At 45.6% G+C, this 25,449-nt stretch overlaps 1 protein-coding gene across 2 annotated transcripts; it reads left to right on the forward strand.

Moving 5' to 3' along the window:
• The first annotated feature begins 5,902 nt into the window (after positions 1-5,902).
• On the forward strand, positions 5,903-25,442 carry nrn1lb (neuritin 1-like b). Of its 2 annotated transcripts, XM_061665621.1 has the most exons (4): positions 5,903-6,169; positions 15,552-15,699; positions 17,270-17,601; positions 24,015-25,442. In XM_061665621.1, exons 1-3 carry the CDS (start codon positions 6,115-6,117, stop codon positions 17,571-17,573), a joined length of 507 nt encoding a protein of 168 aa, XP_061521605.1. In that variant the 5' UTR covers positions 5,903-6,114; the 3' UTR covers positions 17,574-17,601; positions 24,015-25,442. The 2 variants fall into 2 exon arrangements, with proteins under 2 accessions (XP_061521605.1, XP_061521598.1); XM_061665614.1 differs by lacking the exon at positions 24,015-25,442 and having other exon boundaries at positions 17,270-19,450.
• The last annotated feature ends 7 nt before the right edge of the window (positions 25,443-25,449 follow it).

Below are 25,449 nucleotides of genomic sequence, written 5' to 3' on the forward strand. Positions count from 1 at the left end.
GAGGATTTGCAAGGAGGAATGGCAGAGGGTCCCCAAATCCAATTGTGAAAAACTTGTTGCATCATTCCCAAAAAGACTCATGGCTGTATTAGCTCAAAAGAGTGCTTCTACTAAATACTGAGCAAAGGGTCTGAATACTTTATGGCTGTGTGATATTTAAGTTTTTCTTTTTTAATAAATCTGCTAAAATTTCAACAATTGTGTTTTTTTTCTGTCAATATGGTGCTGTGTGTACATTAATGAAGAAAAAAATGAACTTAAATTATTTTAGCAAATGGCTGCAATATAAAAAAAAAAGAGTGAAACATTTAAGGGGGTCTGAATACTTTGCGTATCCACTGTACCTACTGTGAAGCATGGGGATGGAGACATCATCCTTTGGGGCTGTATTTCTGCAAAGGGACCAGGATAACAGATCCGTGAAAAAGAAAGAATGAATGGGACCATGTATCGTGAGATTTTGAGTGAAAACCTCCTTCCATCAGCAAGGGCATTGAAGATGAAACGTGGCTGGGTCTTTCAGCATGGCAGTGATCACAAACACACTGCCCAGGCAATGAAGGAGTGGCTTTGTAAGAAGCATTTCAAGGTCCTGGAGTGGCCTAGACTGTCTCCAGATCTTAACCCCAGAGAAAATCGTTGGAGGGAGTTGAAAGTCTGTGTTGCCCAGCGACAGCCCCAAAACATCACTGCTCGAAAGGAGATCTGCATGGAGGAATGGGCCACAATACCAACATCAGTGTGTGAAAAACTTGTGAAGGCTTACAGAAAACGTTTGACCTCTGTCATTGCCAACACAGGGTATATAACAAAGTATTGAGATGATCTTTTGTTATTGACCAAATACTTTTTTCCACCATAATTTGCTAATAAATTTAAAAAGAAGACTGTGATTTTCTGGATTTTATTTTATTTTTTTCTCATTTTGTCTCTCATAGGTGAGGTATACCTGTGATGAAAATTACAGGCCTCGCTCATCGATTTAAGTGGGAGAACTTGCACATTTGGTGGCGGGCTAAATACCTTTTTGCCCCACTGTACTCCAAGTTGCACCATTGTTTTCTCCCTCGAGAAGGCACTTATGGAGTGAGCTCAGTCATTGCAGTTTGGATGGCCCATTGCTTGAAGGTTCTGATTTGGAATACAGTTCTATCGATATGAACAATTCTTAACAATGACAACAAAAACAATAATGCTAATGATGTCAAGAGTTAGGTTGGGTAAAGGGATGGTGAGTATTCCACAGAGAGAGGACCTAGACTCTAATCTCATCTGGATTTTTTCCCCCCTCCTTCCGTGTTACATAATGCTTTAATCCAGTCCTGTCAATCAAACTTACACAACTCTTCTTTTTCAAAGACCGCCATGATTACAACACAAACCTTTACGTTCAGGCCTGTTTGTGCAAAATGTGTCATCTTTTGAAGGCCACTGATTTGGTATCTGTCACATTTGCGGTGGTCGAAGGCGAGGAAGGCAAGACAAAAACATGGAAGACCCAAGTGCAGGGAAGTAACGCAGTAGTATATAAAAAAATATATTTAATTCCAAAGACAAAGGTAAACAAGGATCATGGAAAAGTCAAAATGTTAAATTAACAAAGTCCAAAATCTAAACACAAAGTAACAAAGAAACACTTGAGTAAACCCAAAACAAGAAACAAGACATGACTGGTGGAAAAACTGAACGACACAACTGGCAACTATGACGTGACAATGACATACTGCAAACACACCTGACAACAACAATGAACCGACAAGAACTGAAAGAAATCAGGGAACTTAATACAAAGAGATTGACGAGACAACGAGGAACACCTGGACAAGACACGAGTGGCTGGAGAGAGCTGATTGGTCGACAAGGTAGAAGGTTGACGAGAACAGGTGGACACAACAACCAAATGAGCACACGACAAACATGGAACACAGGAAAACATGGAACAAAACTAAACACAACCCAAACCAAAACACAGACCATGACAGTATCCCCCTCCAAAGGAACGGATCCCAGACGTTCCCCAAAAGAAAACCAAAAAGTCACCAACCCGGGGTGGGTGGAAGGGGGCCTGGAGGAGGGTTCAGAGTCCACCCCTCAGGTCAGTCTGGTGGCCGTCCAGGCCACCTGAGGTGAGGTGCTTGGCTGAGCGGTTCAGGAGGTCGTCCAGGACGCCAAGCCCCAGGGTCTTTACAAGGCCATTAAGGCGGACGGCCACGGTGCCGAACCCAATGGTAATGCAGGGGCCAGGCAATAGGGTCTGGTGGCGGCCGCTGGACGAGCGCCGCCGGAGCGAGGACGGGTGGCGGAACGGGAGCCTGGCGGAGCTGCTGAGGAGGCGGAACAAGAGCCTGGCGCAGCTGCCGAGGGGCCATAATGGGAGCCTGGCGCAGCTGTCGAGAAGCCGGTAAGGGAGCCTGGCGCAGCTGCCGAGGAATCGGAATGGGAGCCTGGTGCAGCTGCCGAGGAGGCAGAACGTGACCCTGGCGCAGCTGTCGAGGAGCCGGAAAGGGAGCCTGGCGCAGCTGCAGAGGAAGCGGAACGGGAGCCTGGCACAGCTGCCGAGGAGCCAGAAAGGGAGCCTGGCGCAGCTGCCAAGGAGGCGGAACGGGAGCATTGTGTAGCTGCCGAGGAGCCGGAACGGGGTCTGCAATCGATTCCTCAGCCTGCCGCCATTGAGGTTTGAGAGTAGAAGGTTCGAGAGGGGCAGAGTGCACAGGGACTCTAGAATGTAAACTAGAAAAAATGGGTGGTACGGAACGAGGTGGTTTGGGGGCAGGTTTGGATGGACGTGATTTAATTGGAGGCATCGAACAAGGTGTGGGAACTGGTGAAAAATTAAGTGACTTGGGAACAGAGGGGGAAAAACAAGGGGGCAAAATTTGACCTTTACTTGGGCGCCTCTGTTGGCCACCACGCGGCGGTCCCGGGTAGATGGCCAAACGGGTGCCCAAGAAAAGGTCCGAGGGAAAGGACTTGGGGTTGGAAAAGGGGAGACGTGACAAAAACTGACTTGGACTGGAAAAACTAGTGAAGGAACCAGAAAAATCAAAATCTGTGTTGGAGTCAGAATAAGAATCTAAAAAAAACAATGTCGAGGTAAAATTGCACGGCACGGGGAATAACTAGAAAAGTGGGGGACACGGGTGAAAAGGACAGAGAAGATGGAACGATAGGGCTTACTGGAGGAGGGTAGGTATGGTTGGCAGGCTGAGGACGGTGGGAGGCAGTCTGGTGGTGTCCAGGGAGACGCCATGTTCTTCCCACTGGGTCCTGTTCTATTCGGTTCATTCTATCACGTTTGGGGTGGTCGAAGGCGAGGAAGGCAAGGCAAAAAGATGGAGGACCCAAGTGCAGGGAAGCAGGGAGGCAACACAGTAGTGCAGGAGTATATAATTTTTTTTTAAATTTAATTCCAAAAAGGCGGCACGGTGGACGACTGGTTAGAGCGTCAGCCTCACAGTTCTGAGGACCCGGGTTCAATTCCCGGCCCCGACTGTGTGGAGTGTGCATGTTCTCCCTGTGCCTGCGTGGGTTTTCTCCGGGCACTCCGGTTTCCTCCCACATCCCAAAAACATGCATAAATTGGAGACTCTAAATTGCCCGTAGGTGTGACTGTGAGTGCGAATGGTTGTCTGTTTGTATGTGCCCTGCGATTGGCTGGCAACCAGTTCAGGGTGTACCCCGCCTCCTGCCCGATGACAGCTGGGATAGGCTCCAGCACACCCGCGACCCTAGTGAGGAGAGGCGGCTCAGAAAATGGATGGATGGATGGATAATTCCAAAAACAAAGGAAAACAAGGATCATGGAAAAGTCTAAATGCTAAATTAACAAAGTCCAAAATCTAAACACAAAGAAACACTTGGGTAAACCATTTTTAAGGGGAGGCCAGAACAGATTAATGGCATTTTCATTCATGTCAATGACGATAGATGATTTAAAATGTGCATGTAAAGTAAATAAGCACAAATCCCTCGTAATGTTAGTTGTTCAATACATCAATGTACTTCATTAATGTGTCTTCAGGGTGACAGTGTGAAACGTGTCTGCCAAACAAACAATGATGTATTAATTCAGGCCTGTGGCTTCAGTCACAGATAGATTAGTCTTCAGTTAATGGTTGTATTAAGCTGCAGATTAACAATGTGCTGCCATTCCTCCTCTGTCAGTATACAGATGTGAACCAGGATTTACACTAATGCACAGTGTGAGCCACCTGTAGGAGGGTGTAGCACAGGATTTGGAGGCCAAAAGGTAGAGAGGAAGAGGATTTCAAGCCAAGGTAAGGGAATACGGTTGTTCATCTTAAAGACCCTGTAAAGTGAATTCTGAGATTTGTTTGTAAATGCATAATATATCTTTGAAGATAATTGCTAAAAACATGCAAAGACTGATAACTATGTAGTACACAATTGTGGAGATATTGTGTTCAACAGTTTTTCACCATTTCAGTTTTTCTGGGCCATGGTTAAAACGGGGATCAGTGACGCACTTTGGTACTGACATGGGTCACCTCACCCCCACTGTATGAGAACTTTAGCGCCTTCGTTTGCTTCAGCAGTTATGTGGCGCAGTTGCGAAGTGCAATTAGCTTGCTAGCTGTTCCTACACCCCGAAAATGCATCTTCCCTTCGGATAGTCCGCTGGCCTGGCTGCTTTAGAGCGCCTCGTTGTTGCCCGAAACTGCATGTGCATCACGCAGAGAAGGATGGAAGAGTGAGGAGGGAGAAAAAAAGTAAAAAAATAAAAGAAGTCAGACTTGGCAGCCAGCTTATGAGCAGTGCTTTGCGCTAGTGTGGCCGCTTTAGAGTGCCTCGTTGTTGCCTGTGAGTGCGAGCATGTCACACTGAGAAAGAAAGAAAAGCAAGGAGGGGTTGGGGGAGGGGAAGTCAGACTTGAGAGTCAGCGTGTGGACAGAGACTTTGTACTGACGTGGCTGCTTTAAAGCGCTTCAATGTCAGCCAGAAGTGTGTGCACGTCACACAGAGAAAGACGGAAGAGTGAGGAGGGGGAAAAAAATAAAAGTTGACAGCCAGTGTGTGGACTAAGGACTGGCTTGGGCACTTTAGAGCGCCTTGTTGTCGCGGTGCGGACAAGCCCTGCAATGACCCGGTGGGATATATTCCAGCCACTGGAGGCTTTAAGCAGATATAATTTTGCTACTCAAATGCAATAATTTGTATAGGCATAAGAAAATGCTAGGCAAAGTCAGGTTGTAGTAATCCTATTTGATTGACATTTGACAGTTGAGCAGGGCGTGATTTCAGCGAATTCAGTGGGCACGGCCACAGCGTTCATCCTTCTTGTCGATTTTTTAATCAGTCAAATTTGGCAGGGTTGTTAACAACACTGTTCTTTGTGGGGTGTCAAATTTAGAAGTAGAAGTTTTTTCTTCCACTTTACACGGGACTTTAAAGTAGAGTGTCTCTTTTGCTCTCTTCAAATAACTCATGATCCACACACTGTGACTTTGCATGACTCCCACGTGGATTGGTTGTACTCTCAAAGGGTGCTCTGCTGCCACGTTGACATCTCAGGTGCATGGCTACATTCTCTCATCTGCACTGGGACACCATCTGTTCACATGAAGGGGGGAAAAAAAACCCTACTCATAATCATGTTTCCATTTTACATCTCCCCTGTCACATTTGTAAAAGCAGGATTCTGTTACAGGTCAATGTTTGTTGGACAGGCTATTACAATGTCTCGCTGGATGTGTTTGTGTGTGTGTCAATAAAGGTTCTAAATACTAAAGACCGGAAATTAGAATGCTTTAATCCAGTGTGCTGCGTTGGGATGTGTGCTGCTTTGGTTCAACCCTCTCATGACGCAGACCACACACGCACACGCACTCACACACTCACACACACACGCACACACACACACGCACACGCACACACACACACACACACGCACACACACACGCACACACACACACACACACGGTAATCCAGCAGGCTTGTGCCACTGTGCGTTCTGTACTTTTGGAATTCTCATGAATTCCCAACGGATGGTGGCAGGACGCTTCACATTTTGTGGATTTACATCCATCAGTAGCGTCACGTCAGAGCCTCTACGTTGGAGGGACTCAGCTGCACGGGACTCTGCTGAGCCCAAAAATGAAGTCCCGGGCAGGCGTCACAGCTCTACTGCTGCCCATCGCCTTCTCCATCAGTAAGATTGTTTCTGTTTGGTCTGTGTGAGGTTACGTGTGCTGTCAACTTTCCAGAATTTTGTAGCAATTTTGTCTCATCTTGAGGGTTGCTTCATGTGGGTCCTGTGTCCAGTTGGACATTCACGTCTTTCAAAAAGTAGTTTAGATGACTGCTAAAGAACATGACATGAGTGAAACACTGATGAAAAACAGATGGAATATCTAATTCTTTGTATGTAGCTATAGCTGTACAATTTCACATCATGAGTGTAAAAATAATTGGTTAAAATACAATTTGTCTCCTGTAACTTTACACAGAATCATATGTAGACACTGATGATTGTTTATGATGTAGGACAAAATCACAAATTTGGGTGTCAGGTATTATGGAGACTACATTTGTGTGGATACGTGTGTGACAGACACTTTCAGAAAGGATTTCTCTGCCTGCTGTGATTATAGCAACCAATTCAAGGACTGTATTAAAATTTGGCCTTTTCGAAGATAATAATGCTCACTTTTAATTGATAATCAGAGAGGTGTTACATAATTCAATTTAGATATTTGTTTATTTAAGTGGTTGTACAGTAGTTTGCAGTGGTGTGGAACTGCGCTGCCTGAGAGAGTCACAATGTTAGAAACACCTCTCTGAATGATGAAGTACAGTTCTCCACCACAGCAAACTATCCAGCCATCCTTCCTGCCATGGTCTGTACCACTTGTGGAGTGTCAGGGACAGACCTGAATCAATAGTTGACTGAAAATGGGCTACTAACCAGGAATTTAGTCCAGGCCATCTTCATCAAAGGCAGTTAGGAAACCTACTACACTACCAATAACTGATCGCGAACCCTGGCACAGTTGGGAATTTGCTTATTTTTTTATTTTTTATTTTTTGGAACCTATCTTCTGGTATTTGTTGCAAAACTCAATGAACTTTGATATAAAATAATTGCTTTGGCGCTATCTTGTGGCAGCTTGGGGTCAATGAACTATGTTGGAGTGAAGAGAGGAGGTTCACTTAGTCAGGTCAAAGCATTGTCTGATGAAGTGCTTTGCCATCATCTTGTAGCATCAATAGGCAATTGCAAACCTTTTTTTGGTGGTCACTTAACAGCAGGGCTCTGTCCCCAGCCCCTGCAAATAATGGGGGAACACTGTATTATTATCTTTGTAATGCAAAATGGTTGATAAAGCTCGTAAAGATGTAATAATAGACAGCTGTACCAAATGCGGTACTCCATGTTTGTAACACTGTATGAGCACACAATTATATTTTCATCAGCAGCATTGTTCCAGGCTAGTAGCTACAAGAGCATATCAAACAATGTCAGTGATTGAGTGGAATCATTTTGAACATTTCAGTTAAATTAATAGGATTAATGGAGTCTATTGACTGGCTCCCAGTCTTGCAATGGTCCTTTCACCAGATCAGATGGGCTAGGATCTGTTCCCTGTTGAAATCTTGAGCAGGATGCTGGGTAGAAAATTAAAGAAATGTGCTAGAATAGAATATAGTGTACAATATAAGGACCCTGTCAACCGTGCAAGGGTGGCAGTAGCTCATCTGTACCAATTTGGGCTTTTCAGAGTGAGGGATACCATTCGAAACCCACTGCAGACACACAGACACACACACAAAGAGAGAAAATACCCAATTTACAAGTTTTTCAAGATACGAGCTGTCGTTCAGACAATGTTTTGCTTTGACTTGTAACAAACACTTGAGATACGATTGCTGTATGGTGGCAGTGACTCAACTCACTTCACAGCAATCAACAGTTTTGTAGTGTCATGGTCTGTGTTTTGGTTTGGGTTGTGTTTAGTTTTGTTCCATGTTTTCCTGTGTTCCATGTTTGTCGTGTGCTCATTACGTTGTTGTGTCCACCTGTTCTCGTTTACCTTGTGTCGACCAATCAGCTCTCTCCAGCCACTCATGTCTTCTCCAGGTGTTCCTCGTTGTCTCGTCAATCTTTCTGTATTTAGTTACCTGGTTTCTTTCACTTCTTGTCGGTTCATTGTCATTGTCTTTGCAGTACGGCATTGTCAGGTGTCATTGTCCCTATCTGTTCTACGTCCTACCCACCAGTGATAGTTTGTTTCTAGTTTTAGGTATTTAAGTGTTTCTTTGTTACTTTGGTTTGGTTGTGGGACTTTGTTTAGTTTTGTTGGCCGTTTTTGAAGATTAAATATAATTTTTTGAGACTCCCGCACTCCTGCCTTGTCTCCCTGCTTCCCTGCACTTGGGTCCTCCACGTTTTTTGTCTTGCCATCCTCTCCTTCGACCACCCCAACCGTGACAGAATGAACCGACCAGAACAGTGTCGTGTGTGTGTGTGCGTGTGTTCCAGGTTTTGTCTTCCTCTCTCTCGTTTCTCACACACCTGCTCCTGTGAGCATCTTCACCACCTGTGCCTCGTTCATACCTAATTACCGATTGTATTTAACCTCGTGTCTCATTCCCACTCGTTGCCAGTTCGTTGTACCTTGTCGTCACGTTCCAGCATTCCTTGTCACAGACTCACAGTAAGACTTTGACCCTGTTCCGATTATCGACCTTGCCTCTTTGCCTCATGTTCTTGGATACTGTTGCCCTTCTTGGATTGCCTGCCCGTGTACTGACCTATGCCCGTCTATTAAACCTCTCTTTTTGGAAACTGTCCATTTGTTTTGGAGTCTTGCATTTTTGGGTCCTAGCCTCTGTTCCGTTCATGACAAACAGGACCCAGCGGGAAGAACATGGCGTCACCCTGGACACCACCAAACTGCCTCCCACCGTCCTCAGCCTGCCAACCATACTTTACCTCCTCCAGTAAGCCCTATCGTTCTGTCTTTTCTGTCCTTTTCATCTGTGCCCCTCACTTGTCCTAGTTATTCACCATGCACTACTATTTTACATCCACATGTTTTTTTCGATTCAGATTTTTCTGATTGTGAAGATGGCCCCGATTTAGTTAACCGCCTGTCTGATTCTGACTCTGACAAAGATTTAGATTTTTCTGGTTCCTTCCCTAGTTTATCCTGTCCTCGTCAGTTTTTGTCACGTCTCCCCGTTTCCAACCCCAGTGAGTCTGAATCCTTTCCCTCTGACCTTTTCTTGGGCACCCGTTTGGGCATCTACCTGGGACCGCCACGTGGTGGCCAACGGAGGCGCCCAAGTAAAGGTAAAATTTTGCCCTCTCATTTTTTCCCCCTGTTCCCAAGTAACTTAATTTTTCATCTGTTCCCACACGTTGTTCCACAGCTCCAATTAAGTCACATCTATTCAAACCTGCCACCATGTTCCGTACCACCCATTTTTCCAAGTTCACCTTCCCGAGACCCTGTGCACTCTGCCCCTCCCGTAACCTCTACTCCCAAACCTCAATGGCGGCAGGCTGAAGAAGCGACTGCAGGCCCTGTTTCTTCTCCTCGGCAGCCGCGCCAGGCTCCCGTTCCTGCTTCTCAGCAGCCGCGCCAGGCTCTCCTTCTGGCTCCGGCGGCGCTCGTCCAGCGCCCGCCACCCGTCCGGGCGGCGCTCGTCGAGCGGCCGTCACCCGACCCGGCTCCGGCGGCGCTCGTCCAGCGGCCGTCACCCGACCCGGCTCCGGCGGCGCTCGTCCAGCGGCCGTCACCCGACCCGACTCCGGCGGCGCTCGTCAAGCGGCCGTCACCCGACCTCGCTCCGGCGGCGCTCGTCCAGCGTCCGCCACCCAACCCTATTGCCTGGCCCCTGCATTACCATTCGGTTCAGCACCGTGGCCGTCTGCCTGAATGGCCCTGTAAAGATCCTGGTGCTTGGCTTCCTGGACGACCTCCTGAACCACTCAGCCAAGCACCTCACCTCGGATAGCCTGGATGGCCACCAGAGTGACCTGAGGGGTCCTTTAGTTTTGCTTTATCCATGTTCCTTGTTGGCCGTTTTTGAAGATTAAATCTTTTTTTATGACTCCCGCACTCCTGCCTTGCCTCCCTACTTCCCTGCACTTGGGTCCTCCACGTTTTTTGTCTTGCCTTCCTCGCCTTCGACCACCCCAACCGTGATAGGTAGATAGAATTAGCAAGCAATTCTTCAAAAAGACGCTCCAAGCTGTTTGTTGCCACTCTCAGTCGAAGTTTCAGCCAAAAACAAAACAAAGACAATAACACTTTGTGTATTTAAAATCACATGCAGTAACCTCCGCTAGCCTAATGCTAACACATAATGGGAAGTGCCATAGACAGGCTAACTAATAGCATCTATGTGGCGGTGATATAATCCTTTAAGCAATGGATATTTGAACACAAATCGTGAAGCAAAACGTATACAGATAATCTAATATTCACAGGCATTTGATTCCTCTCCTGCAAAGAATGACTAATATGAGTCCAGTTTTTCTGACAAATGAGTCTTTATGTTCTGTACATCTGTATATCTATACTAAATTGTCCTCAAAGGAGGAGCAGCACAATATGCATTTAATTGATGGAAAAAGTGTGACAAAAACTTCATCTTGAGTCACTTTAGTGTGGAGGAATTCAATTGACCCCAGTAACTCACTATATGCGGAACTCACTCTCCTCGCGGGTCCTTGTCCTATTAGACAGTATTACTAAATGGGACCAAAACCCACTAGCCTGGTAGCAAAATCTTGTGTAACTAAATCTTTCCAGTCAGACAGAGGGTTGTTTTGTCTCTCATCAGTGCAGTCAGGCAATGCTTATGTAAGGCCACAGTGAACCTAGGCTTTCACAATGTGTAATCCTTCCAGATGAATACAACACAACATATTTTTGCATCTATTTGATCCTTACAAGCATATGGACATTGCATTTTACTAAACTACATGAAATCCTCCAACCATCCATGTGAAGCGATATTGTTTTGACTCCATGTGTCACTTATGGAGAGGAGCAGGACCCAAGAGCAGGCGGAGGCAGATGGATTATGATTAACGGTTTATTAGGAAAGGTAATGGAGGTGGTCCTAGGTGGGTTGGCAGGCAGTGGTGAGGACAGGCGGCAGGAAGGACGTGGATCAGGAACACGGGGGTAAAACACTGAGAATGAAGAGAGACACAAGTAAAAAAAGGGAACGAGGAATATTGTGTCTTATGTGAGGCAGGTGGGCCGTGGTACCGCTTGAAGAAGCTGCAATACTTTGGTGAGGATTTCCAGGAACAGGCAGGCTTATTTGTAGGTGGTGACGAGGGCTGATTCGTCTACTATGTCTACTAGTTCTAGTTTGCGTTGATCGGTAGCGCCTACCTGAGGGAAGGAGCTGGAAGAGCCGGTGACCGGGGTGCAGACGGTCCGAGAGGATTTTGCACGCCCTTGTCTTAGTTCTGGCAGCGTGCAAGTCCTCAATGGTGGGTAGGGGGGTACCGACAATCCTTTCAGCAGTTTTGATTGTCCGTTGCAGTCGGAGTTTGTCCTTTTTTGTAGCAGCACCAAACCAGACTGTGATGGAAGAACACAGGACTGATTCGATGACCGCTGTGTAGAACTGTCTTGTAGCATGATTCCACTCAATCACTGACATTGTTTGATATGCTCTTGTAGCTTTCTCAGAAGCCGCAGGAAGTACATCCTCTGCTGGGCCTTTTTGAGGACGGAGTTGATGTTGGTCGCCCACTTCAGGTCCTGAGAGATTGTAATTCCCAGATACTTGAACGTCTCGAGGGTTGACACAAGGCAGCTGGACAACGTGAGGGGCAGCTGTGGCGAAGGATGCCTCCTGAAGTCCACGATCATCTCTACAGTCTTGAGCGTGTTCAACTCCAGGTTGTGTCGGCCGCACCACAGCTCCAGCCGCTCCGCTTCCTGTCGATATGCAGACTCGTCACCGTCCTTGATGAGGCCGATGACAGTGGTGTCATCTGCAAACTTCAGGAGCTTGACAGTCGGGTTCGCTGAGGTGCAGTCGTTCGTGTAGAGAGAGAAGAGCAGCGGAGAGAGGACACAACCTTGGGGCGCCCCAGTGCTAATGCTGCGTGTGGATGAGGTGGCCTCCCCCACCCTGACCTGCTGTGTCCTGCCCGTTAGAAAGCTGTAAATCCACTGGCAGATGGCAGGTGAGACGCTGAGCTGGAGAAGCTTGGTTGAAAGGAGTTCAGGGATGATGGTGTTGAACGCTGAGCTGAAGTCCACAAACAGGATCCTCGCGTAGGTCCCTGCACTGTCGAGGTGTTCTAGGATGAAGTGCAGTCCCATGTTGACTGCATCATCCGCAGACCTGTTCGCTTGGTAGGCAAACTGCAGGGCGTCCAGCAGGGGACCTGTGACACTCTTGAGGTGGTCCAGCACGAGACGTTCAAAGGAATTCATGACCACAAATGTCAAAGCGACAGGCCTGTAGTCATTCAGACCAGAGATTGCAGGTTTCTTGGGGACTGGAATGATGGTGGAGCGTTTGAAACAGGATGGAACTTCGCACATTTCCAAAGATCTGTTGAAGATCTGAGTGAAGACTGGAGCGAGCTGGTCCGCGCAGACTTTGAGGCCGGATGGGGACACATGGTCCGGGCCTCCCGCTTTGTTAATCTTCTGTTGTTTGAAGATGCGTCTCACATCCTGTTCATGGATGGTTAACGCAGAAGTCAGAGGTGTGGTTGTGGTCGCGGGTGCGGCCGGGTGGGTGTGTGGTGTGAAACTGTCCTTTTCAAATCTGCAGTCGAAGGTATTCAAGTCGTTGGCTAGTGTGCTATTGTTCTCAGCTTGGGGGGATCGTCGCTTGTAATTAGTCAGCGATTGGAATGCATGCCAGACTGATTTAGAGTCGTTCGCGCTAAACTGTTTTTCCAACTTTGCTGCATAGATCCTCTTTGCAATGTTAATTTCTTTAGTAAGCTGGTTTCTAGCTCGATTATACATTATGCATGCGGTGTACTTTGGGGGAGCGGGAGATGATTAGATCATCAAAGTACACAAATACGAACCAGTTGAGCATGTCACGGAGGACATCATGGGTAAATGACGAGGTACTCGAAATGTCAGAGAGGGGTATTGAAGATGGTCTTCCATTCATCCCCCTCTCGGATACAGATGAGGGGGTAGGCGTTTCGGAAGTCCAATTTGGTGAAAATCTGAGCTTCGCAGAGGGGTTCAAAGGACGGGTCAATCAGGGGTAGCGGTGACTTGTTTTTATGGTTATGTCGTTGAGTCCTTGGTAGTCTATGGAGGGGTGGAGAGTGGTGTCTTTTTTTCTCCATGAAGAAAAACCCGGTCCCGACCGGAGACGAGGAGGGGCGTATGAGTTCAGCAGCCAGGGAGTCTCTGATGTAATTCTCCATAGCTTTTTTTCTCCAGACAGGAGAGATTGACCAGTCGGCTGCTGGGAAGTTATCGGCAAGGGATCAATGGCACAGTCGTATGGGTGGTGGAGGGGGTGGGGGTGGGAGGGGGGGAGGGTAGAGAGATTGCCAAGTCCTTGCTGAATACTGGGGAGAGGTCATGATACTCTTCGGGAATTTGTGAGAGGTCCAATGGGGTAACAGAGGGTGGTGGGTCTTCTGAGGGTGGCATAGCAGAGAGCAGACAATGAATGGCAATGAGGACTCCATCCAGTGATGGATTAATGATTCCAGTCTATGGCAGGGTTGAGAAGTTGGAGCCAAGACCTAAGAGGGTCTCCAAGACCTAAGAGGGTCTCAGGGGAAGGAACGCCAAAGAGTGAAATGTTCTCACGGTGATTCCCGGAAATTAGGAGCGTGATAGGCATTGTTTGGTCGGTGACAGGCGAAATGATTCTGCCATCCAGGGCTGTGACTTTTTTCGGGGACAGAAGTGGTTGGAGAGGGATTTGGAGCTGGTGAATTATCTTCATGAATAAAATTGTCGTTGGCACCGGAATCGATAAGGGAAGTAATGGAGGTGTTATGAGCAGAAACTATAATGCAAGCGGGAACGGTCATGCGGGAGGGAGAGCTAGAGGGAATGGAGGTTTGGCTCACCACGACGCTCTCTGATCGCGGTGAGCCTAGTAATGTCGGAAGGTGCAAGAGGAAATAAAATGACCATATTGACCGTAGTAAATGCACAGCCGCCGGATGACACGACGCTGACGTTCCTGTGGATCTAAACGTGTTTCACCAATTTGCATGGGTTCATCGGGTGCTACGGGGAGTGACGAAAGTGCAGGAGGCGGGGGAAAAGCTGACAGCGAGTGGGAGGGTTTTTGCGCGAACGGACCCCCCTCTCTTGTGCTCTCTCTTGCAGTCTGTTATCCAGATGGCTGGAAAGGGCGATGAAATCCTCGAGACCCGCAATCACGCACAAATATAAGGAACTCAATGGAGTATTCTCCTACAGATTTAGTGCTCTGAATGATTGTTCGGTGGGATAACTGTATGGTTGAAGGTTGAAAACTAGGGTGCAGTTGAGAAGGAATTGGTTACAAGCGCCAAAATCCCCGGAGTAGGGTTCGGGTAGAGGTACACGAGGTTCTTTGTGAGGGAAGCGGGGTGGCTCGGAGACTACGGACTCTGCAGAAGTACTTACAAGAGGAAGTTCAGATTGCATCTTTGAGGAAAGGATGGATACTTGTTGCGTGAGGGAGTGTAAGGATTCCATGATTTCTTGGAGAGTCTTTTCTTGTCTTCCTATGTAGATGCCTTGGATGGTGAGTGCGTTCTTAAGCGCCTCCAGGGTTGCTGGGTCCATAATGGCCAAAGTATTCTGTCACGTATGGAGAGGAGCTGGACCCAATAGCAGGCGGATGCAGATAGATTATGATGAACAGTTTATTAGGAACGTCACTCATGGTGTAGTGGTACGCCTGACTTTGATGCGGGCAGCGTGGGTTCAGTTCCCATTCAGTGACGGTATGAATGTGAGTGCGAATGGTTGTCCGTGTCTATATGTGCCCTGCGACTGACTGGCGACCAGTTTCAGGGTGTAGTCCGCCTTTCGGGTAGGGATAGGCTTCAGCGCCCCGCAACTCTAACCAGGATAAGCGGTGTTGAAAATGGATGCATGGATGGGTTTATTAGGAAAGCTAATGGAGGTGGTTCTAGGTGGGTTGCAGGCAGTGGCGAGGACGGGCGGCTGGCTTGGCGGCAGGAATGACGTGGATCAGGAACACGGGGGTAACACTGAGAACGAGGAGAGACACGGCAGTCAAAAAAGGGAACGAGGAATAGTGAGGCTTACGTGAGGCAGTTGGGCCTTGGTAACGCTTGAAGAAGATGCAATACTTTGGCGAGGATTTCTGGGAACAGGCAGGCTTATATGCAGGTGGTGACGAGGGCTGATTGGTGACAGGTGCGCGGCTTGAGGAAGGAGCTGAAAGAGAGGGGAGGGGAGAGAGAGAGGAAGAGAGGGCGCAAAGGGCCATCCAGGCTCCAAAAACGGTACTGCAGGGCAGTACATGACACCATGTGCGCAATGTGCATGCGTTGTTCATATTATAATATACTTTCATTACAACTTTTCCCTTTTCTCCAGGCTTGGTCCAAGTATGTAATGGCGCTGCAATTGCTGTTTCATGTGGTTCCATCTACAAGAGTTTTGCACAGTGTTTGCTGACACTCGGGGACAGTTTGGTGGAAACACAAAAAGACAAGGACACGCAGGACATTGACACAATCTGCAGGTGAGAATCAAGCTGTCACCATTGAAACCATTCACTAACTCTCGATACTCATCCCCAGTGACGCTTTGGAAATTTTTGATGCCGTAAGCAAGTTGTAAAAAGCGCCCTATGATTGACTGTCAGTCCAGTTAGTACCCAGCCCCTCGCCCAAAGTCAACTGGAATAGGTTCCAGCTCACCTTGAACCCTAATGAGGACAATTGTTCTAGAAAATGGACAGATGCAAGTTGTAAAATTAGAATTACAGAGGAACATTTCCACTCTGTTGGTGGTATGTGTACTTCATGAATGGACGTTCACGGTTAATTTTTAGCTTTTGGATATGAAGACCACAGTCTAATAAAACCTTACATTTGCTGCTAGAGAAGAACATCCCTGTAACATTTACAGTATATGGGTCCATAACTGGCGGAACAGTGGACGACTGGTTAGAGCGTCAGCCTCACAGTTCTGAGGTGCGGGGTTCAATCCCCGTCCCCGCCTGTGTGGAGTTTGCATGTTCTCCCTGTGCCTGCGTGGGTTTTCTCCGGGCACTCCGGTTTCCTCCCACATCCCAAAAACATGCATTAATTGGAGACTCTAAATTGCCCGTAGGCATGACTATGAGTGCGAATGGTTGTTTGTTGGTATGTGCCCTGCGATTGGCTGGCAACCAGTTCAGGGTATACCCCGCCTCCTGCCCGATGACAGCTGGGATAGGCTCCAGCACGCCCGCGACCCTAGATGAGGAGAAGCGGCTCAGAAAATGGATGGATGGATTGGTCCATAACTATTTGTGTTTCTCTAAAAAAAACATCTAAATTTAGTTTAATGCAGCATAATCACAAACAGGTATTAAGACTTTTGCTTTGCAGATTTCCACTTGTTGCTTGTTGTCGGAATTCCACTTTGGTAATATTATGTTAAATTTGACTTGTTTAAGTAGTACTTTGTTTATTAGTCTAACCACTGAAGCAAGTTATTGTTTTGTGCATATCACCTTGCCTTCTGAGCCATTTATACAAAACATGTCTTAAGTGAAAATGGATGTTGTTTGCTTGTTACCAGTTACTTGGGTAATATTATGTTAAATTTGACTTTGCTGCTTACTAGTAGCCCATCTATTGTATGTTATATTATGTTAGTAGTTTAACCCTAACCATAATTTGAAGGAATTGTATAGCAGTCAGTGTTAGCGCAAAACCTTCAGGCGGGAAAAGCCTACCAAAACATTTGAAGTTTATTTGGGGTTAATCGGAGGCACTTCAAATCTTGACTCCTATTTAACATGAGTTTGAATGTGATTGTTTAATTCTGAACACAGTGCATCCCTATTCACTGTATGAGAGTGTGCACACTTTTGCAACATACTATCTGAGTTGTTTATCTTGTAATGCCCATCTCGAAAGGATTTCTCCCCCCCCCCAATTGAGTTGTACAGGTTATAGGTCGCATTATCATTTTATTAATATCACAAAAACCTAGCATTCAAACAATGTTGTGTAGATTTTTTATATCAACTGCACATGACAATGTCTGATGGCTTCTTTCTGCACCCAATTTGACTTACTTCTCTTCCTCTATCCTCAAAGGTCCTGGAATGACTTCCATATTTGTGCCAACACGGCCATGTCTGGCTGTCCCAGAGAAGCGGCAGCAGTGTGGGAGTCCCTAAGACAAGAGTCCAAGAAGGCCCAGTTCTCTGGAAACCTCTACAACATGTGCGCCAGCCTCACCACACTGGCACCTAGCACTGTGCCAGCCCCACTGACCCCTCCCACCTTGGATCAGACCAACCAGGAAACACTGAAGGGGAGAACGCACCAGTGGAGCCCCTCTCTCACCGCAATGACCCTTCCAATATGTAGCACTTTAATAGCGCTGCTCAGGATCTAGCTTTATATTTTACAATGGAATCAAGCAGGTGAATTTGCATAGTTTTTTTTTTTTTTTTTTTTGCTGAGAGACATTCGTGTGGCTGCTTGTTGTACATACAGAATATACAGCATAGTACAGTGTATATTCTGACCTGAGTGCTGATAGAAATGCAACAGTGGGGCTGCCCAGGAACATCAATTACCCATAAGCCCTCTCGTCATTTAGGTGACCAGATCAAGAGAAGAATAAAGCCAGCTTTATTCCTTTAAATCACAATGACAGTCAACAGTCAGAGAGAGTTGATCCAAACACATGAACACGGATCACAGGTCAGGAGCGTTTGTGATTAGGTCTCAATCCTAAAATCAGGATTTCAGAGAGCGAGTCAGAAAGACTCCTTGTTACTTTTGTTTCAGCTTTAAAATGTATTTTAGCACGATCAGATTAAATGCCTCTCTCTCTGAGAGAAGCCAACCTAATTGAAATATTTTTGGTCAAGACAAGTGGACTGCAAACAGCTGCCAGCTATTGACTGAACTTACTTTTTTTGGTAAAAATTTAAAAATAAAGCCAGGACAAATTATATTATTGAGATATAAATCAAATCTCTTCAGAAATAACTCCTTATTTTTTTTCCCTAAACACATGCACATTTTGAGTATGAGTCATTTGTACCGCAACGGCGCGATGTGTTTGTTGTAACGCTTTAAAAAAAAAAAAAAAAAAACCTTACATTTCTCTCTTTTTGTGTTGGTAGTTGGAGCTGCTCTACTACGTCAACAGACAGTCGATTAACAGAGAATACCTTTGAGACATAAAAACATAAAAACAAAGTCACTGAGCAATAAAAGGTTACCAGTAATGGGGTAATGACGATACATTCATTTAAAAAATTTTTTTTTGACAATTGTGCAAATGATGCCGAGTCCTCCAGCAATTTGGAGTAGTTTGAAAAAACTAATAAAACAATAGTCTGGTACAGTGCCATTGTGCAAATGGTGCAGAGACTTCGAGAAATGTATGCAGTTTAAAGTGACTAGTAGTGCGATAATCTGGAACAGTGTCAATTGTGCAAATGGTGCAGATACTTCTCAAGCACATGAGTGGCCAGTATTGGTGAACAACAGATTTGCAAGTCGTGCAGAGTGGCGAGACTACTACATTGAGTGCACAAATAATGCAGAATTGGCCCAACAGAGACGTGACAACAATCTCAAGACTAAATTGGCTGCATGTTACAATGTAATTGTAAGTTAACTGTTTAAGAAGTTAATGGCAAGAGGGAAGAAGCTGTTGGTATGTCTTCTACTTTTGGTTTGCATTGTTCGATAGTAGCGCTCCCGCTGGAGACTCCATTGTTCTGTTGGGGGACTTCAATGCTCACATGGGTAATGACAGTGAGACCTGGAAGGGCGTGATTGGGAGGAACGGCTCCCCCCCGATCAGAACCCGAGTGGTGTTCTGTTATTGGACTTCTGTGCTCGTCACGGATTGTCCATAACGAACACCATGTTCAAGCATAAGGGTGTCCACACGTGCACCTGGCACAAGGACACCCTAGGTCACAGTTCGATGATCGACTTTGTGGTCTTGTCATCGGACTTGCTGCCGCATGTTTTGGACACTCTGGTGAAGATAGGGGCGGAGCTGTCAACTGATCACCACCTGGTGGTGAGTTGGCTCCGATGGTGGGGGAAGATGCCGGTCCGACGTGGCAGGCCCAAACGTATTGTGAGGGTCTGCTGGGAACGTCTGGCAGAATCCCCCGTCAGAAGGTTTTTCAACTCCCACCTCCAACAGAACTTTGCTCATGTTCCGGGGGAGGCGGGGGACATCGAGTCCGAGTGGACCATGTTCCACGCCTCCATTGCTGAGGCGGCCGACCGGAGCTGTGGCCGTAAGGTGGTCGGTGCCTGTCGTGGCGGAAATCCCCGAACCCGTTGGTGGACACCAATGGTGAGGGATGCCGTCAAGCTGAAGAAGGAGTCTTATTGGGCCTTTTTGGCCTGTGGGACTCCTGAGGCAGCTGATGGCCAAGCGGAATGCAGCTCTGGTGGTCGCTGAAGCAAAAACTTGGGTATGGGAGGAGTTCGGTGAGGCCATGGAGAAAGATTTCCGGACGGCTTCGAGGAAATTCTGGTCCACCATCCGACGTCTCAGGAGAGGAAAGCAGTGCACCACCAACACTGTGTATAGTGGGGATGGCACGCTGCTGACCTCGACTCGGGACGTTGTGAGTCGGTGGGGAGAATACTTCGAAGACCTCCTCAATTCCACCGACACGCCTTCCCATGAGGAAGCATAGTGTGGGTTCTCTGAGGCGGGTTCCCCTATCTCTGGGGTTTCGCCCCGGGGGCGGATGAGACTCGCCCGGAGTTCCTAAAGGCTCTGGATGTTGTGGGGCTGTCCTGGTTGACACTCCTCTGCAACATTGCATGGACATCGGGGACAGTGCCTCTGGATTGGCAGACTGGGGTGGTGGTCCCCCTTTTTAAGAAGGGGGACCGGAGGGTGTGTTCCAACTACAGGGGGATCACACTGCTCAGCCTCCCTGGTAAGGTCTATTCAAGGGTGCTGGAGAGGATGGTCCGTCGGGAAACCGAATCTCAGATTCAGGGAGGAGCAGTGTGGTTTTCGTTCTGGCCGTGGAGCAGTGGACCAGCTCTACACCCTCGGCAGGGTCCTCGAGGGTGCATGGGAGTTCGCCCAACCAGTCTACATGTGTTTTGTGGACTCAGAGAAGGCGTTCGACCGTGTCCCTCGGGGAGTCCTGTGGAGGTTGCTTCGGGAGTATGGGGTACCGAATCCCCTGATACGGGCTGTTCGGTCCCTGTACGACCAGTCTCAGAGTTTGGTCCGCATATCCGGCAGTAAGTCGGACTCGTTCCCGGTGAGGGTTGGACTCCGCCAAGGCTGCCCTTTGTCGCCGATTCTGTTCATAACTTTTATGGACAGAATTTATAGGAGCAGCTGAGGCGTAGAGGGGGTCCGGTTTGGTGGCCTCAGTATTGCATCTCTGCTTTTTGCTGATGATGTGGTTCTGTTGGCTTCATCAAGCCGTGAGCTCCATCTCTCACTGGAGCAGTTCGCAGCCAAGTGTGAAGCGGCTGGGATGAGAATCAGCACCTCCAAATCTGAGACCATGGTCCTCAGTGGGAAAAGGGTGGCATGCGCTCTACAGGTCGGGGATGAGATCCTGCTCCAAGTGGAGGGGTTCAAGTATCTTGGGGTCTTGTTCACGAGTGAGGGAAGAATGGAACGAGGGGGTCGACAGGCGGATCGGTGCAGCGTCTGCAGTGATGCGGACTTTGTATCGGTCCGTTGTGGTAAAGAAGGAGCTATGCCGAAAGGCGAAGCTCTCAATTTACCGGTCGATCTTTGTTCCTACCCTCACCTATGGTCATGAGCTGTGGGTCGTGACCGAAAGAACAAGATCCCGGATACAAGTGGCCGAAATGAGTTTCCTCCGCTGGGTGTCCGGGCTCTACCTTAGAGATAGTGTGCAAGTCTTCAAGGGCAGATAGGGGGGTTACCGACAATTTTTTATGCAGTTCTGATTGCCCGTTGCAGTCGGAGTTTGTAATTTTTTTGTGGCAGCACCAACTTATACTGCAATGGATGAAGATACGACTGATTCGATGACTGCTGTGTAGACAGCTCCTGTGGCAGGCCGTGCGTCCACAGAAGCCGCAGGAAGTATGTCCTCTGCTGAGCCTTTTTTGAGGATGGAGTTAATGTTGGTCTCCCACATATCATAGTGAATCAAAAAAAATATTTAAAAAAATAAACAAATAACATCAAAAACATAATTCAGGTTGCAGGACTGTGCCGGGAATTTACCCCTCAGTCATTGTATCATCAAATATACAGAAAGATAAATGAGTGAACTTACTTTTGTCCTTCCCATGGCCTGCAGAGGATCTGAATGACATAACTCCCTCTGGCCCATGTCGCTTTTTCAGAGGGGTAACATATTAGGGTAAGAGGACTGAATGAAAACTCAGGGACTCGACTAAAGAGTGAATTTCAACGCAATTGCTTAAAAAAAAGAAACTTCGTGTAGTTGGGAAAAGGAGTAAAACTTGTAAAAAAATATAACATTTTAAATGATTAAAATGATCATATTTCATTGGTAATTCAAATTTTAAAAAGCAGGGAAAGGCAATAAATCAAATTTTTCAGTGTTCGAGGTCGTTTAAATGAATACTTTAAATACTTTACACTTTTGAAAAAACATTAAAATTTTTAATTTGATCATGCAGTTATTCAATTTCCTGGGGAAGCAAAAGGCACCATTCAGTGGAATGGTCCATATACGGTAACTGTCAAACGCAAAAGACAAAAGGCTGAATTAATAATCACATTAAAAAAATTAAAAAAATAAAACATTTGTGTATTGACCTGATTTTAAACATGTTTCCTTTGGTTTAATGTTTCCCCCCTTTACCAAGGTATTTTTCAGTAACATTAATAATATTCAATATTTCACAGATGTCAAATGTACAATTACAGTTCATTTGTTTTTTTTAAAATTGAGATGTCTTTGTAAATTGTTGCTTTTTCAGTTAGTGTGAGTGGGAGAATATCCGTGGATGTGTGCGTGTATGTGCGTGTGATCTTAATACTCTTAAACGGTTTCATAACAATTGTGGGATGAGTATATTAATCTCGTCTGTCTTTATTCATTCGCTGTGTTGATGCATCTACCGTGCACCTCCAACCACATTTCAAACAGTCTTAGAGCCCTGAAAAAAATTTGGTGGCAGGCTGAGAGGGAGGAAGACCGCTCTCACGTGATATAACAAAGAAAAAAAAAAAAGTCTGAGGTCAGATATGAATGCAGTGTCACTGCTGCACTATGAATATTACGAAGCAGCAGTTGCTGAACCAACCATTGTGTTCTGTTATATAAAAGATTAATGTATTAAACCTATATTAAATTCAATTATTCTAATAGTGTAATTTTATATATAATACTTCGCAACAGTTTAATTATAAGTGTAATTAAATGATGGCAGTGTTGATGTGAAACAAGCCTGACTGCATATTAAAAACCTTTTGATTGTCTTTTGTTTAAAATAATGGGAACATGCATATGATGATGGCATATTGTCAGTGTGTGACAGGTGAGCATGTTGAGAGGCAAGCGTCTCCTGAATGTGAATGCGTTCATCGATATACAGGCCATTATTGTGGAACATTATAAGATGCAGTGATAAGATTAAAAATATTTTTGTATTTCTTATTAAAACAGAATTGATCGGTCTTCCAGTAAACTATGCCTGTTCTTTACCTTTTCAAATCATCATTGAGCAGTATAAGAAAAACTGGTATTGCATTACCTATGCCAAAGAGATTATTTACATTTGAAGCAAGATGTTTACATACACTATAAAAAGACACTCTTTTTTTGTCTGACATGAAATCAGACTAAACTTTTCCAGTTTTAGGTCAATTACAATTACCAAGATTAATTCCTATTTGGTAAATGCCAGAACATTGAGATGATTTTTTTAGACAAGTTTTCATTACTTTCTTCAATATCAGAAGTTTACATACAGTAAGATTTCTGTCTTTAAACAATTTGGGAAAACCCAGATGATGATGATTTCATGTCTTTGGAAGCCTCTGATAAGTTTTGTTTTTTCCAGCATTTGAGTTATTTAAAGATTCCCCCATTAGGTGTATTTGAAGGCACAATGGAAACACATCAATTCCTAGTGTAACATTATGGGAAAGTCAAAAGAAATCAGCCAAGATATCAGGAAGTGAATTGTAGACTTGCACAAGTCTGGTTCATCCTTGGGTGCAATTTCCAGATGGCTGAAGGGGTCATGTTCATCTGTTCAATTACACGCAAGTATAAACACAGTAGGTATGTCCAGCCATCATACTGCTGATGAAACTCTAATTTAATTATTTGGCCATAATGAGCATCGTTACGTTTGGAGGGAAAAGGGGGAAGCTTGCAAACCTGAGAACACCATCTCATCTTTGACATATGGGGGTGGCAGTTTTTTTTTTTTTTTTTTTTTGCTGCAGGAGGGGCTGGTGCGGTTCACAAATTAGATGGCATCATGAGGAAAGAACCTCTCAAGACATCAGATGAGAAGTTAAAGCTTTTTAAATGGACAATGATCTGAAGCATACTGCCAAACTAGTTGCAAAGTGGCTTAAGGATAACAATGAAAGATAACAAAGTCAATGTTTTGGAGTCGCCATCGCAAAGCCCAGATCTCAATCCTACTGAAAACTTATGGGCAAACCTGTTTACAACTGGTGAGGTGTTTTGAATCTGATTTTTCTGCATTTCTCTCGAAAAAAGACCAAATCTTTAAAAGAAGCCCCAAAGCCTTTACAGTACATTTCCACCAAGTCTTACAATGGTTAGACATGGTCTGTAAACGGTGAGTAGAACGCAAAGTTTTGATTTCTCGCTCCCTCTCTTGCGGGTAACAGATGGTGTGGTGATGTGCAGCATCAAACATGTTCAGGATTAAGGAGTGCACATGTACCAGATTGTGTCATCTGTTCTATATGACCCGGACGTAAACAAATGCGAACACTTCGTACTTCATCACAAAGCCAACCACGGTTTAGATTCTAAATCAAAAAGTAATAGTTTGTTCAGTAGTAACCATGCAGTCGAAACAAATGACTGAAATGTGACAGAGTGTCTAAAAAGTGTCTAAAAAGACCAAAACCAGGGAAAAAACGGCACTGGACATCAACATGATTGGAGCCTCAAACCACAAATAGTTGAAAATGTATGACAAAGTGGAAGTCTTTGAATACACTAACATTCTCTGTTATCATCTGTAAATATTGGAAACAGACATGCAAATGTTCAGTATAGTCATGTGTGAACACAGTGGTGCCTTGAGATACGAGTTTAATTTGTTCTGCGGACAAGCTCGTAATGTAAAACACAATGTAAAACACTCTGAAATCATCTCTCCCCATTGAAAGCAATGGAAATGCTATTAATCTGTTCCACCCCACCAAAATACAAAAAACTATTTTGTAATGTCTTTTTATATAAGAAAAATATCCCTCTACAATATTGTACTTTATTAAAACATGCAGTAGTGGCATCATTAAATACAATGTAAAGAATTCAACAGTTTCTGCCACTTATTTGCTTCAATTTAATGGACAATGTGCTGTTCCTTCTTGTGTGCGCATCTTGGCCACCTGGGGACACTATAATATACTGAATACATTCTTATATAAACGATGAAGACAGTCACAACTGCGCAGTAGGCTGCAGTAGTATTAATTTTTTTTGGGTGGTCATAGGGACAATTTGTGTTGAAATATCCATCGCTTAAAGAGTTATAACACTGCAGTCCGCGACACACATGCTATCCATTTGCCGGTCTATGGCGTTTTGCATTGTTCATTAGCATTAAGCTAAACAGACTTTATCAAGGCAAAGCTATGTGGTTGTTTTAAATACACAAATTGTAAATCTCTATTTTGTGTAGTTTAAAAGTAATCTTCAATTGTAAGTGGCAATGAACAACTTGAAGTCTCTGTTTTTGGAAAAACTGTTCACTATCTGACAGACTGCTCAGTGACGTGTAAAGATATCGATGCTTACAAAAGTAGAGATTCTGTGTATCTCTAATAAAAGTATGTCCAAATTCAGCTTCAGACTAATCTGAATGAGAGGAAGAAGCCAGGCAGACGCCTAAGTGACACATTTGTCACCTCAGAGTGAAACATTTAATAGTCAAAATGTCCAATTAGACCACGTGGCTGAAGTCGCTGCAGTCGACCCCCCCCCTCTCTCTCTCTTGGATCACTTGTAAAGCAGAGCAGAATGACCCAGACAGTCACCGGGCCAGTGTGGAGAAATTAGGTAAGCCTAGAGGAAGTGTGAGTTCGTTAG

The sequence above is a fragment of the Phycodurus eques genome, chromosome 2, assembly GCF_024500275.1.
Source record: "Phycodurus eques isolate BA_2022a chromosome 2, UOR_Pequ_1.1, whole genome shotgun sequence".
NCBI classification, from domain to species: Eukaryota; Metazoa; Chordata; class Actinopteri; order Syngnathiformes; family Syngnathidae; genus Phycodurus; species Phycodurus eques.

What these genes read in the sequence shown, in the direction of transcription:
- nrn1lb (XM_061665621.1), top strand. Translation starts at nt 6,115, where the DNA reads ATGAAGTCCCGGGCAGGCGTCACAGCTCTACTGCTGCCCATCGCCTTC. An exon ending in GCCCATCGCCTTCTCCATCA is followed by an intron (nt 6,170 to 15,551) that starts GTAAGATTGTTT and finishes CCTTTTCTCCAG; the next exon opens with GCTTGGTCCAAGTATGTAAT. An exon ending in GACATTGACACAATCTGCAG is followed by an intron (nt 15,700 to 17,269) that starts GTGAGAATCAAG and finishes CTATCCTCAAAG; the next exon opens with GTCCTGGAATGACTTCCATA.